Source organism: Phaseolus vulgaris, chromosome 5, assembly GCF_051622355.1.
Source record: "Phaseolus vulgaris cultivar YP4 chromosome 5, ASM5162235v1, whole genome shotgun sequence".
Lineage (NCBI taxonomy): Eukaryota > Viridiplantae > Streptophyta > Magnoliopsida > Fabales > Fabaceae > Phaseolus > Phaseolus vulgaris.
The window spans coordinates 43,046,986-43,064,359 of record NC_143502.1 but is presented as its reverse complement, the minus strand read 5'-3'; the positions used below and the strand labels follow the sequence as shown (position 1 = coordinate 43,064,359).

At 29.6% G+C, this 17,374-nt stretch overlaps 2 protein-coding genes and 1 long non-coding RNA gene across 11 annotated transcripts; 2 read left to right on the top strand and 1 right to left on the bottom strand.

The window, feature by feature from the left end:
- The first annotated feature begins 8,107 nt into the window (after positions 1-8,107).
- On the top strand, positions 8,108-10,577 carry LOC137836009 (peptide deformylase 1A, chloroplastic/mitochondrial). 9 transcript variants are annotated; one of them, XM_068644810.2, is made up of 4 exons: positions 8,108-8,568; positions 8,671-8,760; positions 8,877-8,944; positions 10,034-10,577. In XM_068644810.2, the coding sequence occupies exons 1-4, from the start codon at positions 8,191-8,193 to the stop codon at positions 10,269-10,271; spliced, it is 774 nt and encodes a 257-aa protein (XP_068500911.2). In that variant the 5' UTR covers positions 8,108-8,190; the 3' UTR covers positions 10,272-10,577. The 9 variants fall into 9 exon arrangements, 7 of the variants coding, with proteins under 7 accessions (XP_068500911.2, XP_090158595.1, XP_090158594.1 ...); XR_016521025.1 differs by having other exon boundaries at positions 8,149-8,586; positions 8,873-8,944; positions 10,034-10,052; XM_090302469.1 differs by having other exon boundaries at positions 8,149-8,586; positions 8,873-8,914.
- Positions 10,578-11,152: 575 nt separating this feature from the next.
- LOC137836010 (uncharacterized) lies at positions 11,153-11,708 on the top strand. Its single transcript, XR_011085177.2, has 2 exons — positions 11,153-11,288; positions 11,372-11,708. It is a non-coding gene; the product is annotated as an uncharacterized LOC137836010 (long non-coding RNA).
- LOC137836008 (Pectin lyase-like superfamily protein) lies at positions 11,218-14,543 on the bottom strand. Its single transcript, XM_068644808.2, has 9 exons — positions 14,017-14,543; positions 13,501-13,632; positions 13,219-13,389; positions 13,113-13,133; positions 12,803-13,010; positions 12,371-12,452; positions 12,185-12,293; positions 11,983-12,099; positions 11,218-11,642 (listed from the first exon to the last, which is right to left on the bottom strand). The coding sequence occupies exons 1-9, from the start codon at positions 14,230-14,232 to the stop codon at positions 11,352-11,354; spliced, it is 1,347 nt and encodes a 448-aa protein (XP_068500909.1). The 5' UTR covers positions 14,233-14,543; the 3' UTR covers positions 11,218-11,351.
- Between the last annotated feature and the right edge of the window lie 2,831 nt (positions 14,544-17,374).

Sequence of the window (17,374 nt, the reverse complement as noted above, 5' to 3'; positions counted from 1 at the left end):
ATAAATCTTGACAATATAAAAAGTCTTACTTATTTACATTACATACACTTTTCTAAAAAACTTAAAATCAATAACCAATCATGTGTATAGAATGAAGCAACCATCTACAAGAGTAGGTAAAATTTGTGAATCAACAAACTCACCAATCTAGCTAGAGTGAGAAATGATAGTGATATATACTTTTATTACATATTAGAGTTTATTAAAAATATATAAAAAAAATTGGTTGATTTTATTTCTTATTTAATTACCTGTATTCATGAATCTATAATTTTACGTTGAAGTGGGAAAATAAATTGTAAAATTTGATTAAATAATCCAAACTTGAAATCCTCGTATTAATAATTTTGGGTAAGAAGTTATAACATAGAAACACATAAAATAAAGGTTATAAGGTCAAATTATTTTTTGTCAAAATTTTAGTATTTATAGTAAGAAAATTATTTTGGAATGATTTCTTACAATTTTTTTCTGTGTAAGAAATGAAATTTTAGCTTGTATTGTAATATTACCACATCTTATTCCACATTGAAATTCAATTATTATGAAAAAAAAACTGACAATAACAGTTTTAGTAATTTTCTTATTACAAATACCTAAAGTTTAGCTTAGAAATGAAAATAAATTTGACAGTGAAAGAAATTAAAAAAATATTTATCATCAAAATGAATTGCATAGTATACCGGTCGGGGCCGGACGATAGGTGAGAGTCCCGCCATTCGATCATATTCGATCGACATAAACAAAATCATTAAGTTTACCAGAAGATTTTAACAAAACTAAATAGTAATCAAGCATTAGATATTATACTCTTAATTATGATCCAAAATTCCAATTCGGCTCAATAACAGATGGTCCATGATAATCATATAAATAGTCACAGATTTTGAAAATAAGGTACGTCATTGTCTCGCATTAATTACACCAAACACCAAAATCTCACTTGAATGTCGGAGTACCTTTGTAAGTATCATTCGAGCTTGAAATTTACGAAGTACGAGAAGGAGAAACATATAAAAAGAGAGTTATTAATCTCTTCTGAGAAGGAAGGAAGTAGTGGAAGACCTATCGATCAAAGAAAAAAATAATCGTTGTTTTGATTTCAAAGTCGTTCAAGAATATAGGTAAAGGGATTGATTAAGAAAGTGCAAAGAGTAAGATGAGAAATTGAAATTGAGATGCAATAAGGATGAGAGTTACTGACTGTAGACATGGTGAGTCAGCACCAGCAATGAAACACAAAAGCTGAATTGGATATGCCAATTTTGTTTCGTCACCATTTTTTATGCCACAAATTATAAAATGCTTCAATTATTTCTTCCATTCACATCAAACTTTATTATAAAATCTAAGTTTAGTTAATATTATTTTCATACTACATTTCCATTTATGTTTTGGCGTCTATAATTAGTTTTTCCAAATTTTAAAAATCAACCTAGTAGAAATTTTAATATAATTATCATAAAATAAATAATAGGATAAAAGAATTAAACTTTGAATGACGCGAGAGAATCAATTTTGATGAACTGCAAACATAATTTGACACAAAAGTAAGTTACAAAAAGGTTGTCTTCATGAAATAAAAGTTGCATGTGAAGGGTTCAAAAAGTTAGGTTAGAAAATAGTGATGGTTACTGACTTCTAGTTACTATTTCAATAATAAAAAAACTGTCATACATTTCAATAAAAAATATTTGAACATTTTGAATACGATCCTTCACATAAAATGAAAGAATAATAAAAAAAAAATTGAAAGAAACAATTGAATCTATTATTATTAAATGTATCATAAAATAATTCCTGATTAATTCACACTACTTTTGTATGCTCATTTGTTAAATAATATATTTATTCCGTTTTATGATAAAAGGGGTGAAGGGGAAATCAAAGGATAAAATTCTAATTTGAGATAACTTTCATACTAAATAAATTATATTATCAACCAATTAAAAATTCGTATAGATATATGACGTTGAAAGTAATTACTACAAACAATAATTCATTTTGATTTGTCTTATTTTTCCTTTTTTTAGATAGATATTCATTAATTTTTTTTGTCGCATACTTTTAATCTTGAATTAAATAAATAATATACAATGTATTTTAATTAAAACTTTGGTTTTTTAAAATATTTTAAAACCCATATATAGTTTTAGACTTAGTTTTAGGTTGACTCCGTTTTAATGTAAGACTAATTTTTTCTATATGAATTATCACTACAAGAAAATCATGAAATAGAAACCAATTTCTAGAAACCAAAATAATTAGTTGCAATAGTAACTAAATTAGAGACCATTTTAGACACTAAAAAGAAATTTGGTTTCTAAATTAGTTTCTACTATTTTCTATTATTGTTAAATAGTTTCTAAATTGGTATCTAATTAGCAACCAAGGTTTTATAGACCAAATTTAGAAACTAAATAATTGGTATCTAAAACCTTAGTTGTTAATTAGATACCAATTTAGAAACTATTTAACAATAATAGAAAATAATAGAAACTAATTTATAAACCAATTTTTTTTTTAGTTTCTAAAATGGTATCTATTTTAGTTCCTATTGTAACTAATTATTTTGGTCTCTAAAAATTGGTTTCTATTTCATGATTTTCTTGTAGTGTATGATCTGCATTCATATTTTTTTTTTAAAATCCAAATTATCTTTATCGTCTTTTTAGATTTTGTATTTTTTTTTGGATCTTAGTGTTTAAAAGACATTCCTATGTTTCGGAAGATCATATCCAGAATACACATCTAATTTGTGTTGTGAATATAAATATTTGAAAATTTAAGAGTAAAATAAACATTTTCGGTACAGATATTAGGTGCATATCACAATTGATTTTATTAGAGGGGAATTAGCCTTCATGTAGACATGTTATTTCATGTAGACATGTTATCTTTCTTCTTGGACTTGTGTTCTATATATGTGAATGAGTGTTAGAACTTGTTGGTGTGACTTATAAATTAAAATTTCATTTTTAGACTTTTTTTTGTGAAGTAACTTTGTTGACTTAATTTTGTAATAATTATCTTAAAAATAATATTTATAGTGATTTTTAATTAGTTGATAATGCATAACTTTTTATATTAGTATACAGTTAAAGTGTAAAAACTTTATGCATTATCATCCAATAAAAATTGTCATACATATGCCTAAAATCAATGACCTAACAACCAAATCACTTTTCCCTCATTAGTTTTGGGATTGTTAAATTTCAGTTATGAATTTTATAAAAAATGAAGTCATAAAACTTAACCTGCATACTCATAAATAGTATGATGACCATAAAAAAGTGGGAGATAAAAAAAAGTGCAGAAAAATAATTATGTTTTATATATAAAAAAAATCATGTGAAATCCCAACATAAACCCATCATAAAGAAGCTATTGAAACATCATTTTATAGAACTAACATATCAATGATATAGGCTTAGCTTTACCTTATGAGATGTGAATATAAAAACGTTGTCATCTACTATTAAAAAGTGGATTTTAATACTATTAAAAATGATTTTTTAAGTTTAATTCAAGTAAAATTGAAATTTAATATCATATTAGAAATAAACTTCAAATCTAACTTAATTTTATAAAATATTTTTATAAGATGAGATTCGCACTTATTTATATATCATGGGTTGGAGATTCCACATATAGTATATAAGTGGGTGCAAATCTTATCTTATAAATCGTTTTTATGAGGTTTAGTTAGACTTAAAGTTTACTTCTTAATATGGTATTGGAGTCATTTTGAGTCTATTCTGTTTTTGTTTGACTTACCAGGCTACACGATATCGGATCGTTATCGAACCACCTATAATATATAGTCTCACGTATAAGTGTAACCTCGACATGAGGAATGTGTTGGAGATCCCACATATAATATATAGGTGGGTGCAAACCTTACTTTATAAACCAGTTTTATGAGGTTGAGTTTTGCGTAAAATCTACTTCTTAATACTTCTTAATACTATGAATTGATCGTATCTCTAATCGGCATGAGATTAAAAAAAAGTTTAAAATAATATTACTTTAACTTTCACCATGGTTGCCAAAGGAATCATACATTGGTTAATACTGATAGGGATTGTATACTTTTATTTGTCCAAACCATGCATGGTTCTCCAACAAAAGAAACAAGAAATGAAGAGAAAGGAAATTAATTAAGGATATGATTAGACTTAGAGACCCCTATTAAGCATTTGGTGGTAATTCTCTATGGATTGGAGCCTCTGAATGAGGAGCTGGTTCCTGAAGTTCTTGATGAATGCATCAGCACTGGCATTGATGTCTTCAACAGCCTTCTCTGTTCTCTCTCTCCCCTCTGTCACCTTCTTCTCTGATCCCTCTTCTGATGATCCCTGCAACTGCTTCTTCCTCAATCTTCCTTCCATCTCCATATCAGAAATTTGGTGATTCATGCTTCTGTTCTTGTTGTGGAATGCTGCAGCATATTTATAGATGAACAAAGAAGGGAATATGCGGTTTCTACTTTTTAATTCATACCTTTATTTTGCCTCTGCTTCATGTAATGTTTTCACACTGCTTTTAGCTTCAAACCAAAGTTAATTGAGTGTGGGAAGAAAAAAAAGTGCCTCAGACAGAATATTTAGCTGTTTTTTTTTTTCTATCAACGAGAATAAATAAAATGAGATATTTTATAAATATTTTAATTTTTATATAAAAAATTTCAGATCAAACTTCTTTAACACTGAATTAAATTAAGAATACAAAAGAACTTTACAAAACATCAATCAAAAATCAAAGTAATTAACATAATAAGATATAGACATAATCATATTAAAATAATCACATTAAAATATGATTATCAGATCACGTCAACGTCAACCATAATAATTAATATATATATATATATATAATATTCAAATTAATTTTCCAATTCACTCAATAATTCATTTCTTAATAATATATGCTAAAATTTGAGTAAGAAAAAAAGAAATTATTGTCCATCCCACGCGGTTGTGGCATGTGCAATGCACCGTTGAATTTCATCTTGCGGCTTAAGACATGGTGATATGCCCATTCCTGCCTCCCAGGATCAGGTTTCAAGACGCCATGTTTCACAAATTATAATAAATATTTTATTTTATAGGATTATAACTGTGACTTTCTTTTACATTCACTATCAATTAAGTTTCTAAATAGTTTTGGAATCACACATCAACTAAATATAAAAATAATTAATAAATATAATATAATTGAATCAAAATTTTATTTTATAATTAGTTTAATTACCTTTTTCATCTCTATATTTATAACCAATAGTCAATTTGGTACAATGGTTTTTAAAAAATTCAATTTCGTTCCTAAGTTTTTTAAAATGTATTCAAAATGGTCCTTTATGTTAAATATCACCAAACGGCGTTAAGTGGTGCTTATGTGGCAGACACGTGTAAGTTACGTGGATTGTGCTTACATTACTTTGGTGAATACTGAATTAGGGTTTAGGTTATTCAAATTGGGGATTTCGAATTTCTGATTTAGGGTTTCTGATACGAGGATTGCTCCCCTGGTTGGATTCTGTGGTCTAATGGACAATTCCACAATGGTTGCAGTGAGCGAAGTAAACTTCATAATTGAAACTATGTTGGTTAACTGATTAATTAGAGTTGCAGTTTCAATTAAGATCGCACCTCCGAATTCACTCGCACCACAGAATCGAATGAGGGGAGCACACCTCCGAATGGAATCGAAGTTGGGAAGCGCACCACAGAATCCAACCAGGGGAGCAATCCTCGTATTAGAAACCCTAAATCAGAAATTCGAAATCCCCAATTTGAATAACCTAAACCATAATTCAGTATTCACTAAAGTAATGTAAGCACTATCCACGTAACTTACACGTGTCTGCCACATAAGCACCACTTAACACCGTTTTGTGATATTTAACAGAAAGGACCATTTTGAATACATTTTAAAAAAACTTAGGGACCAAATTGAATTTTTTAAAAACCACGGTACCAAATTAACTATTGACTATAAATATAGGAACGAAAAAGGTAATTAAACCTTTATAATTTAATTTTATAACTTTTTAATATATTATTAGAGTTATTTAAAATTTATTTTAATCAAAGTTTCATAATTTTATATTAACTTATTTGTTATCGAATTACCCATAAATATATAATATTAACTACGAGTTGAAGAATCTCAATATCTACTCACTAATATATAATGAATATCGACATAAAAAAAATGTGTTTAACATCTTAGAAATAACAACAGAAAAAGTTTTAGTGAGTGTGAGTGAAATTTGAATCACTATATATGAGGAAGAAGATGCATATATTTATTATCTTCATATTATCTTCTAGTTTGAGTTGAAAACAAACTTTTTCTTTGTACGAAATGCTAATGTTTTGATATAGTTGTAAGTGTAGTTAAAATTGTTGAAAAGCAATGATGGAGAAGATAAATTATTGAGCATCTATACCGACCTGTCTAAACCATAATAGATTAGATGGGTGCAATGTATGTGCATTAAATATGATGATGGGCATGTGATTCCCATACGTGGCATTGATTAAGAGGCATGGGGAATTCCTATTTCTCTCACAAAATGCCAAATGGGTACATAAAGGCTTTTCTATTTGCAACACCTACACTTCCTTCTATACCACAACATCTTTATCAAAAACCCTAATTTGAAAATTAGCATATCAATTTGAAAACCTTATACCACATATTCTCTTGACACACAAAGCAATGTTAATTATATAGATATAAAAGCATTAGACGAATGTGATGCACAACATAAATGCTAAAGCAGACACAAACCAAACTTATACCATATAGTTATAAATACATACCAGATACTTATAAATACATAAGTGAATTTTTTCTGGGTTTAGGGTTTAAGATTTAGAATTTATGGTTTTATAGAATTATTTATAAATAAATATAGTTTATATACATATTTTTTTTAATATATAGATTTTGTCCTAATTTTCTATATTTTTATATTTTCTTTAATTTTATTTTTAATAATATTTTTTATGTGATGATAAATTATTGTGTTGTTACTTGAGTTGTCAGTATACCTGAATGTTTGAGATGTCAAGTTGCATAATAATACTTAATATAAAAACATTTTTATAAAAAAGAAACATGATTCGAATGTGATATGTACTATGAAAGTGATAAGATACTCATAAAAATAAAAGTTAAAGTGCATATTCAATTTTTAGCAAATATTATTTAGTATCTTTTAACATTATCATCATTATTTTGTTTATGCAAAGGTTTATATAGTGAAGTAATATCAATTGTTTTAAATATGGATTTTAAAATAATCATTAATAAAACTAATATTTTTAAAGGACATACTAAAACGCAATTAACTTGGTTTTTACTTTTTCGGAAGATAGTAATAAAACCTTTTTTAATTTATTTAGTAATTTTATAACGAATAATAGTTTTCACGCTTTTATTATCTAAATAATTCATTTCCGGATGATATTGATATACATGTTCCACCTTCTTTATAATTCCATATGTAATAATTAAAATAACTATTTTAAAATTATTTTTTCATATTGAAAATATTTTTATTTTTACTCTATCATAATTTTAAAATAATCATTATTTTTTTTCGTTAATTTTCAATAATACTCAAAATTGAAATTAAATATTATTGATTATTAATTATAAATTCTTAATTCTTATTAAAATATATTTTAATTAACTAACTACTTTTATGCCATTTTTAAAACTATATTAAATATATTAATTATTAAACAAATTTATCTAATTGTTTTTTAAATCAAAATTAGTTACCAATATAATTTAAATAAAAAATAGAAAAAAAAAACTTAAATTTCGGTTTTTTCTGACCGAATTCTCAACCTAAATTTTAAGTTAAGTATATTTGACTAAATAAATTGGCAATATTATATATAAGAGAAAAAAAAACGGTAAATCTATGCTTTCAACCATATTTTTCGTAATGATACATTAACCATTATAATTTTGTATATAATTATATTATAATTCCAAATATTATTATTTTAATATTTTTTTATATTATTTAATTATAAACTACTTTTAATTATTTATATTTATTTTTAAATCCATCTCATAAAGTTCTAAACTATTATTTTCCTTTTCCGAAATAGAAAATAGAATAAAATGAAATTAATTTGAATATGGGAGTGGGTGAAAGAAGAAAGCATGGAAGCGGTGCAGCTGGTGGCGTTGCGGCTGCGCGTGGTTCCGGTGGCGGCGTACCTCTTACGAAACGGCGTCGTAATGCACGGGTGCCTTCGCAGCAGCAGCAGCAGCACCACCACCACCACCACCACCACCAGCACGAACGGAATGGCAGGGAAGAGGATGAGCTCAGGTTCGGGATGGTTGATGGACGGAGCATGGAAGTTACCGAAAATTGTGAAAGCCGGAGAACCGGTTCTGCACGAGCGAGCCAAAGAAGTTGAGGCGTCAGAGATGAAATCAGAGAGAGTACAGAAGATCATCGACGACATGATCCGCGTCATGCGAAAGGCACCTGGTGTTGGTCTCGCTGCTCCACAGATTGGAATTTCCCTTAGGGTTTCTATCTTATCTAATGTGCCTTATCATTTTCTGGATCAATAACACTTACCTATGCAATCGCATCGAAATATATGATTTCTTTTATGTGTTTGTGTGTAGATAATTGTTTTGGAAGATAAAGAAGAATATATGGGTTATGATGATGAGGAAGCGCTCAAAGAACAAGATAGAAGACCTTTTCATCTTATGGTATGTCTATGTCTGTCTCCATCTCCAATTCTATGCAATGCAAACAATAGAGAACTATTCAATTCAACTTCACATCATAATATGCAAATTCATTCAGCTCTCTTGATTTGAGGTAGGTGATCTTGAATCCTAAGCTGAAGAAGAAGACCAACAGGTCTGCACTCTTTTTTGAAGGATGCTTGAGGTGTGCCTATACCTTGTTAACAATTCATTACTTGCTTTTCCATAAGTTTCAATATCTCCATTCCTCCTTATAGTAACATTCAGTGGCAGATGCATTTGTGTTTTTACTTTTAGGAATTCTACATTGAGAAATGCTGGTAACATACTTTGCTATACACTTGTTTGAACTCACTCTTTATTATTGATTGAAAATTTATTTCACATTACTAAATTTTGAAATTCTTTCGTCACATTTAAATGAGTCTCAATCATGGTTTTATGTTTTTGCAACAATCTTTAATCAATGATAGAGAGCGTGCTGTATATTTAAGTGTCTGTCTAGACTCTTGACGCAGTCGGTCATTTCTTGAGTTATGGCTTCAAATTTCCCGAGACCAGCATCCTGCCTTTAATTTTCTCAATTACTTTAGCATAACAAAGAAGAGATTATGGAACAAATAAAAAAGATCCACTTGTTTTCAAGTGATTACTAGTATGATACCATATTATCTGAAGATTTTCTATACATATACCATATGTATATATATTCTTCCATTTTAAAGAATGGTTCAGAGTTAATGTGATTGAAGTTGTTAAGGGCTAAACTAAAATGTCGCAAATTTCTTATTTGCTTTCCAAACGATGAGTCTTCAGTTCGTGCATGTAACCGGTACGTAAAAGTTCTGCTAATATCTATAAATTATCTATAAGATGATTGCTTAGATGATTTCTAAACTTTGAGATCACAAGAAGCTGTGACCTCCATATTCTGTTGTAGCTTGGGTTTAAGTTTCAACCATGTTTGTCTTAATTTTTGTATCTTATCTGTATGTTATTTTCCTTATTTTTTAAATGTGGCTTTCGATATTCAATAGAGTTTGTGGAGGTTTAAAAGCAGTTTCAAAAGGGCATGTGCAAAAGAACAGTGGGATCTCTTAACAATATTATCCCGCTCTCTTGTAAATGTGCCACGTTTTCAGTGAGATTGTCCACCAACCTGATTGGATCCAATTGAATTCGTTGATTAACTATTGTTGAGCTAACAGCTAGTCAATTTTGTTGTCATAATTTAACATATAAGAACATCTTCATCTGTAATGACATTTTGCAGTGTTGTTGGTTACGCTGTGGTAGAGCGACACCTTGATGTTGAGGTCGAAGGTTTTGATCGTTACGGGAAACCCATCAAAATAAATGCTACTGGTTGGCAGGCTCGGATTTTACAACATGAGTGTGATCACTTGGATGGAACACTGTATGTTGATAAGATGGTACCTCGAACTTTCAGAGCTCCAGAAAACAGTTCTAAGCCTCTTGCCCGTGGATGCCCCAAACTTGGCCCTCGCTAACATAGTTGCTTTTTAGAGCTTGAAGCTTTGAAACAGCTTCTTCACAAATTTCTTGTTCATGTTAGTGAAAAGTCGTCACTTGTAGATCTTAGCATGTAGTCCAGATGCATTAAGTTAGAAATATTTAGAGTTTGGGGAGTGACTAAATTTCACTCACTTTTCAGTGTCTGAATTCTGCCTTTCTGTATGATCAAATCACTTCATACAAGTTTCAATACTCTTGATGTTAATTATGCCTAGCTTTTTACACTGTATACAACGAATCTTGGGTATGTACAATAAAACACGCTTGGTATTTTTGTTTTACTTTTGAGATATTAAGTTGTATGTTTATTATTAGTCTATTCAAGTAATGTTCCTTTACCATTTATGTGCTGCTGAAGAATTCATCTTCTACTGTATGAAAATGGTACAAAAGTTTGGCAATTAAGAAACATCATGCAAATGGAATTTAACATTTTTCTTTCTGTGCATTTTCTTTTTCCTTATCATTGAGCATAACTTTGATGCTCAGAGATTACACAAGACTTAAAAAACGTGTAATTGGAATTTACAAAAGAGACGAGACAATCATGACATGGATGTCTGTTTTCCCCATAGACAATGGTTTACAAAATAATTAAACCAAATCATTTGTTCAATAGTATAATCTTTTTGTCTGTTCTTATTCTATGATTTTAAATTTTATGAACCAGTTTTGAAATGTGAATGTTGAGTTGGAAATTTGTAAAGTGGTATATGATATGCTTGCTACCAATGATGATTTCGTGTAAACACAATTCACTGATTTTATTATATCTTTCTTCGTATTTGTTGGATTTGTGCTACTATGTAAAAGAAGCCCTTGAAAAGTTAAGAAACAAGTTCTAAAATCATGTTCAAAGTTGAACTTGATATTTTGAAAACGTGACTAACCAGTGACTTGTTTTGCAGATATCTTGATGTGTACAAATTGTGTGAAAAATACGAGTTGTATAATTCAAATCTAGGCTTCCAAACCTTCAAAATGGATCAAAGGTGACCACCATATATACCTTCCCCTTAAACGATAGAGTACTCATTTTATTCTATACCTTTGATTCAAATGGAATGAATAACAGGGTTTGACTCTACCAAGACATTTTGTCTAATGAAATCATCACTGGTTGAGAAACAAGTGGGAGGAGGATACAAGAATCCCCGAGCAGAACCGTGAGCTTGCCAGCAGAAAGAGCTAGTATTTCCTCCGAAGCACGATACAAGAAAAATATTTTCAAGATATAGTCCTTCACATGGAGAAACGTCACTGCATGCAAATTTAATTGCTTCATCGGTGGCTGAAGTTCCTTGTATATCAATGAAGGATATATTCTCCACTCTCACAGCCGAAGTCTGTATTTTGATACAGGAAATTACATTCTTTCAGTATATTTGAGCTTCAGTATAGTTTACTACAAATTTGAACTTCTCTATCAATTCTAGAAGCTAAATCCCTCTGTTGTTTGGAATAAATTTTGAAAGAAAAAACAAGGACTAAGTGATTTGTCCTCCTTGGAGATTCAGAGGTCTAGTGACTACATAATCAATGCGAAGTATATTCTCCAAATAATATTTTTTCTCAAAGTTATGGAGACAGTTCCTCAAAAGTTTCCCCAACCAACTATAATGCATCACTCCACATAAAGGAAAATTTGTCAGAATGTGCTAGCAAAAACATCAAAAAATTCTGTACCTGGTTTTCACATGGATGTTGTGAATCACAGTAGTATTGATCTATTAGTATTGGATTAGAGACATTTTCCATCAATATATTCTGGAATGTGATCTTGGAGGCAAAACCAGTACCACCCTAATGAAAATTTGAGGGAAGTCAATCAATGTGTTCATTGCTGGATGACTATAAAAAGAAAGTGCTACAGTGTTAAGAAACTCACCTGCCAAGTTTTGATTCTCACCCCATTATCTGTGTTGTAAAGATAAGCTCCATCGACAATTACATTCTGCACCGTCTCCCATTTCTTTGATTTTCCCAAGCTACCGATGCTGAAAAATTAGGTTCCAGGTTAAAACAATTACACCACTTAATGTCTTGAGAATTGAAAAGTGGAAGTTACTTTCACCTTATGCCATGGCCAGGACCACAAGAGATGTTTCTGATCCAGACCCGTGAAGAATTTCTGACTATTGAAATGCAGTCATCACCTGAAATTGAAAATAATGGACTGAATTATTTTTCTTTTGGTATATGATTTCACTACCAAAGTTTATTCTGGAACATAATGTAAGTGATGAGAGTAATCATTGCAATTAGAGTGAGCTCTCGTCCAAATTCTGCAACATGCATGGTTCTTCACATTTTGCCTGTTATTGTTCAAGTTTTGCTCATTTTTGTTCTTCTGATTTTTCTTTAGTGTGTTCTGTAATATGGCTAATTATTTAATAATTACTGGACAGTTGCTATTTGAGGTAAATAACATTTAAATTACCGTTGAAACCTTAACATCATTCAAGCCTAAAATGACACTTGGTTGAAAATAAGTGTTCAGCAGTACCTGTTCTAATTACAGTATCCCTGACCTGAACCCCCTTTGTTGCACTGATATGGATTCCATCAGTATTAGGGCTGAAAGCAGGTGCCAATACTTTGAGATGGGAGGCAAGAACCCTCATACAGTTAGTGAATGACAAGTGCATTTGTTGGCTATTTATCAGCATAAGATTTCTGATTGTTAGATCCTTGCATTTATGAAAAGTCAGAGCCTGCAGTGTAAATGTTGTTTCATATTCAGCCAATAAAACACATAACAGATATCAGATGAGGGAAACCGATCTGGTTTTCTCCATATTTGAAGCTTCACTAACCGTTGGAGCAGGATGACATGGCTGCGAAAGGACATTTTGAAGCCACTTTAGTTACACAGTTGATTAAACTTGAACAAAATATTAACTTATTTCCAGGAAGCAATACATTTTTGGTGTTGATCTTGCATGATCTGGCCCACCATTCCTCTCCCATTCCATTGATACTCCCTCCACCATCAACAGTGAGGTGATTCACCCCATGGAAGTAAAGCCATTTGCGCTGGTTTAAACCAAGCCACACAGCAGGATCTTGCGGTGCAACTATTGTACCTGATATCTATAACAACTTTGAAAGTTAATAGAGTGCATATTTCTATAGAATCACACCTCATTCGGGAACTGAAAGGAGCACATGACAAGAATGGGAGATTTGACTCTGTGAGCATACCACCAAAGTAATCTTAGATCGACAAGGCCCACCAATGTCAACTGGATGAACAAGAAAAGTTTTCCCAAATGGAAAAACAAGATTTATAATTCCAGCAAGAGAACAAGCGATTCCCCAAGCCCCCAGGAAGGCCTGAAAAGATAAATAAATAAACAAAGTCATGGTGGCTGTTACTGTGCTTGCAGTTGTTGCAGGGGAGATTCCTAACCCTACCTAGCTCTTTCATACAAATTATCAAACATTTCATGGCTATTATGAGATCTAAGACAACAGGGTTGCATCTTTAACTATTCCTAAGCATTTTGCAAGACTTGAATCTGAAAACTTCAGTTTTAAGCAGAAGATTCATTCAAATTACCCTCCTCCCTGATTCACACTCTAAACAAACACCCTTTCCTGTGGATTATCAAGCAATTCGGTTCACTACATGTAAGTGATTTTCCTGTTGCAACAATTACACCATTATGATTGCTGATAAAAAAAAAAGCAGCATGTGAAATAGAAGGAAGCAATTACCTCGGTGTCATTGTGAAAGCCATCTCCTTTTGCACCATAATCATCGACATAAAGAACCCATTTGGTTCTAGTTCTGCTTCTTCTCCACCTGGAACGTGGGTGCTGGATCACAGAATCAAACCCTTCTGCACCAGTGAGATACGGAGTGACAAGTACATTTACATGAATGAAGATAATAATAAATGCCCAACTGAAACAATATCTGAGGTTCTTCATTTTCTGTCAGATTCGGAAGTTTTGTGAGAGAATCTTATGTTGCTGGTTCAGTAGGAACAACTAGTTAAAGAGTAACACGTAACAGAAACACTATTTAAAGACACTGCACAAGATTACAACGTAAGTGGCAATGTTTGTATTCATCAAACCATAATCGAAGCTATTTGTTTTTTATTTTAGCATAAAATTTGTCTCTTGTTAATCTAATCTTGCAAGAGCCGAAATTTCCTTCTCTTGTATCCTTCTGCTTCCCATACAAAATAACTGGATCCAAATGATAAAGAATTTCGTGTTACGTCGTTTTTTCTCTCTCTCTCTTGGTGCTTTTTTCCTGCTTTAACTAGGGTTGCTAAATTGTTAACTTTTTTTAGCATCAATTTTTTTTTATGATTGAGTTAACGATAATTTAAATATATTTATCTTTTTTAATTTATCGAAAAGTTTTAAAAATAAAATTATAAAAGAGTTCAAAAAAATCTAAATCTTTTAAATAAATAAAGTGATTGATTGATTCAATGATACTATTTCAACAAACTTAAAATTGAAAAGGTTTTTTTAGTTATCTGAAACTAATAGTCATACACTCAGAATTCTAAAACGTTTTGATATATGAAAAACACTAAGAAAGTTAACCTAAAACATTAAAAATGATACATTTTGGTCCTGTTATTAAGAAAGAAATTTAATTTAATTTTATAAAATTAATTTATAAGATAAAATTTACATATGTAATGTAACTCCGAGACATTAAAAAAAATAATCCTTGAACATGAATTTCAAATAAATAAATCAAATAGAAAACATTGCAAACAGAATGTGTCCACACACACTAGAAAAGAACTCGGACATAACAAAATGGTGCAATTATACAACTTTTTGGTCCTCGATTCTACAACATATTAAGAACATGTATGGGCAAATTGAAACATCATGATGATTAGGTATAAATTTTTACCTTTTTTACAACAAGAATTTAATATTTTTAAAAATATTTTTTATGCTTTGTTTGTATTAGAGAATAAATTTTTAAAAAATATAAAGAAAGTGAGTTGTTTGGATTAAGATAAATATAGTAAAAAATAAATGAAAAATGATGAAAATTTGTGAGTGATTTAATAAATATAATCAATTTTAAAAAATTATAAAATAGTATATATAATAATTAATTATTTATATTATTATAAATTAATTGTATTGGATGCTTGTGTTTAATTCTTGTATTGGATTTGTCTTGTCATCTCATATACCATCTTATTGTTTATGCTTCTCAAGAATCACTTCAACTCAACCACTATATCTCAGAATATCAATTATTTTTAATAACTCTCATTGGTATCCATTATTCTTGTTTTCACCCAAATCACCATACATAATTTCAACTTAAAATAAGTTAATTAACTGTCTATTTTTTGTTCTAGACACTTATTGATAAGAAAAGTAATAATTAATATTGCCATGCATTTATAAGTATATTTATGTAATATTAGTTATTAATTTTTTTATCATTTTAATCTTACGTTATCCATTTATAAGTGAATTTTAAGTTTAATTCAATCCTATAAAATCGGTTAGGTTTGCATTTTTTATATACTATGAATATCCTTATTTCTATTTGATATAGAATTTCCAATCCATTTTTACTTTAAGGTTTATATATCTAAGTGTGGTCCAATAGAAGTGACCTGATCAACTTAATAAATTTTTGTTAAGATAAATTTTAAATAACTCTGAACACTGTTAAAAGTGAAAACTTAATTTAACTTTATAAAATCGATCAAGTCCAAGTTGAATATGTTCCATTTTGACCTAAATCGTGGGAAAGCCCGTGACGAAGTAAAATTAACCAAGATTCGTGGGACTATTATTGATGAACCCCTATAGAATTATCACCATGTAATAACATTAATTTGGAGAATTATATTATGGGAATATCAATCTTATTATGAAATAATACTATAATATGTCACATTAAAACCTGAACAAACTATTGTCAAATATCCAAGTCCATGAAAGCTTATAAATAGATGATAACATATTAGGGTTTAGGGTTTAGGGTGGGAGTGATCCAAACTCATTTTTTAGCACTATATTCACTATATACACAAAATTTGATGATCTTACTGAAACTCAGTATTTTCTATAGATGGAACCCCTCATTTCTTGAAAATTATATTACTAGATACTGAAGTAAGGAAAGAAAATTTCAACCGTCTCGTATCAACAAAAAAAACATTCATTTATATACTATAAAAAAATCGTTAAATACAAAAATATTATAAAGTAGGTTTGGGATGAAGTGGGTGTAGAAGCTTAGTGAGTGTCCACCATAAAATTTGGGCTTCATATTATCCAAGCAAGTGTTGTGTTTTGTTTGGTATGTATCCAAAGAGACACCAAAAACCAATGCATAGATAAAAAATGAGTGTCTTGCTCATACTTTCTCCTTCTAGTGGACACCTCTTCACGCATAAAACGCCAAACAAAGGGATACCATAAAATAACTTACATTTTTCTATTATATAAATATTAATAATGAAAATTTGCCCTATTAAATAACAATTAATCAAAGAAAAAAAATAAAAATTAAAGCGAGAAAATAACATGAGTAATGATTGGTTGCAATTAGTTTTGGGAGAATGGTTATTTTCTTAAAGAAAACTCTATAAAAAATCACAATACGCAATTATTTGACTAACATAAGTTAAACCAAAACTACGCATTATTCTATCCTCATTCTAAAATAACCCATTTTATAATTTACGCTATTAAAAACTCAACTCCTATTTATAATATAAGGATATATAAAATTAATTCCCTTGTGTAAATTTCTTAGTAAAATTTGTAGAAGTTGGTAAAATTATTGAATATATAAAACAATATTATAGATTATATCAACACAAAATAATTACATATCATTACTTCACTACAAAACATAGAGCAGGATAACAACCGTTAAAAAGTTAAAGTATTATAATGATTTGTCAATTCATAATCATCAATAGTATATATATAGTATTTATTCCTTCCATTCTCATTTTTGTTGGAAATTATGGAAAATTAAATTAACAAAAATGCAGTTTATAAATATTCTGATATCGTTAATATATTTAGATATATGGACTTTAAGTTTAATTCAAGTTCA

Excerpts from the sequence above, each read along its gene's own strand:
- LOC137836008 (XM_068644808.2), bottom strand. The coding sequence starts at position 14,232 with ATGAAGAACCTCAGATATTGTTTCAGTTGGGCATTTATTATTATCTTC. Across the intron at positions 13,134-13,218 it reads GCAAGATCAACACCAAAAAT|CCATGTCATCCTGCTCCAAC; the intron begins GTATTGCTTCCT and ends GTCCTTTCGCAG. Across the intron at positions 12,100-12,184 it reads TGAGAATCAAAACTTGGCAG|GGTGGTACTGGTTTTGCCTC; the intron begins GTGAGTTTCTTA and ends AATTTTCATTAG.
- LOC137836009 (XM_068644809.2), top strand. The coding sequence starts at position 8,191 with ATGGAAGCGGTGCAGCTGGTGGCGTTGCGGCTGCGCGTGGTTCCGGTG. Across the intron at positions 8,587-8,670 it reads GGGTTTCTATCTTATCTAAT|ATAATTGTTTTGGAAGATAA; the intron begins GTGCCTTATCAT and ends GTTTGTGTGTAG. Across the intron at positions 8,761-8,876 it reads GAAGACCTTTTCATCTTATG|GTGATCTTGAATCCTAAGCT; the intron begins GTATGTCTATGT and ends GATTTGAGGTAG.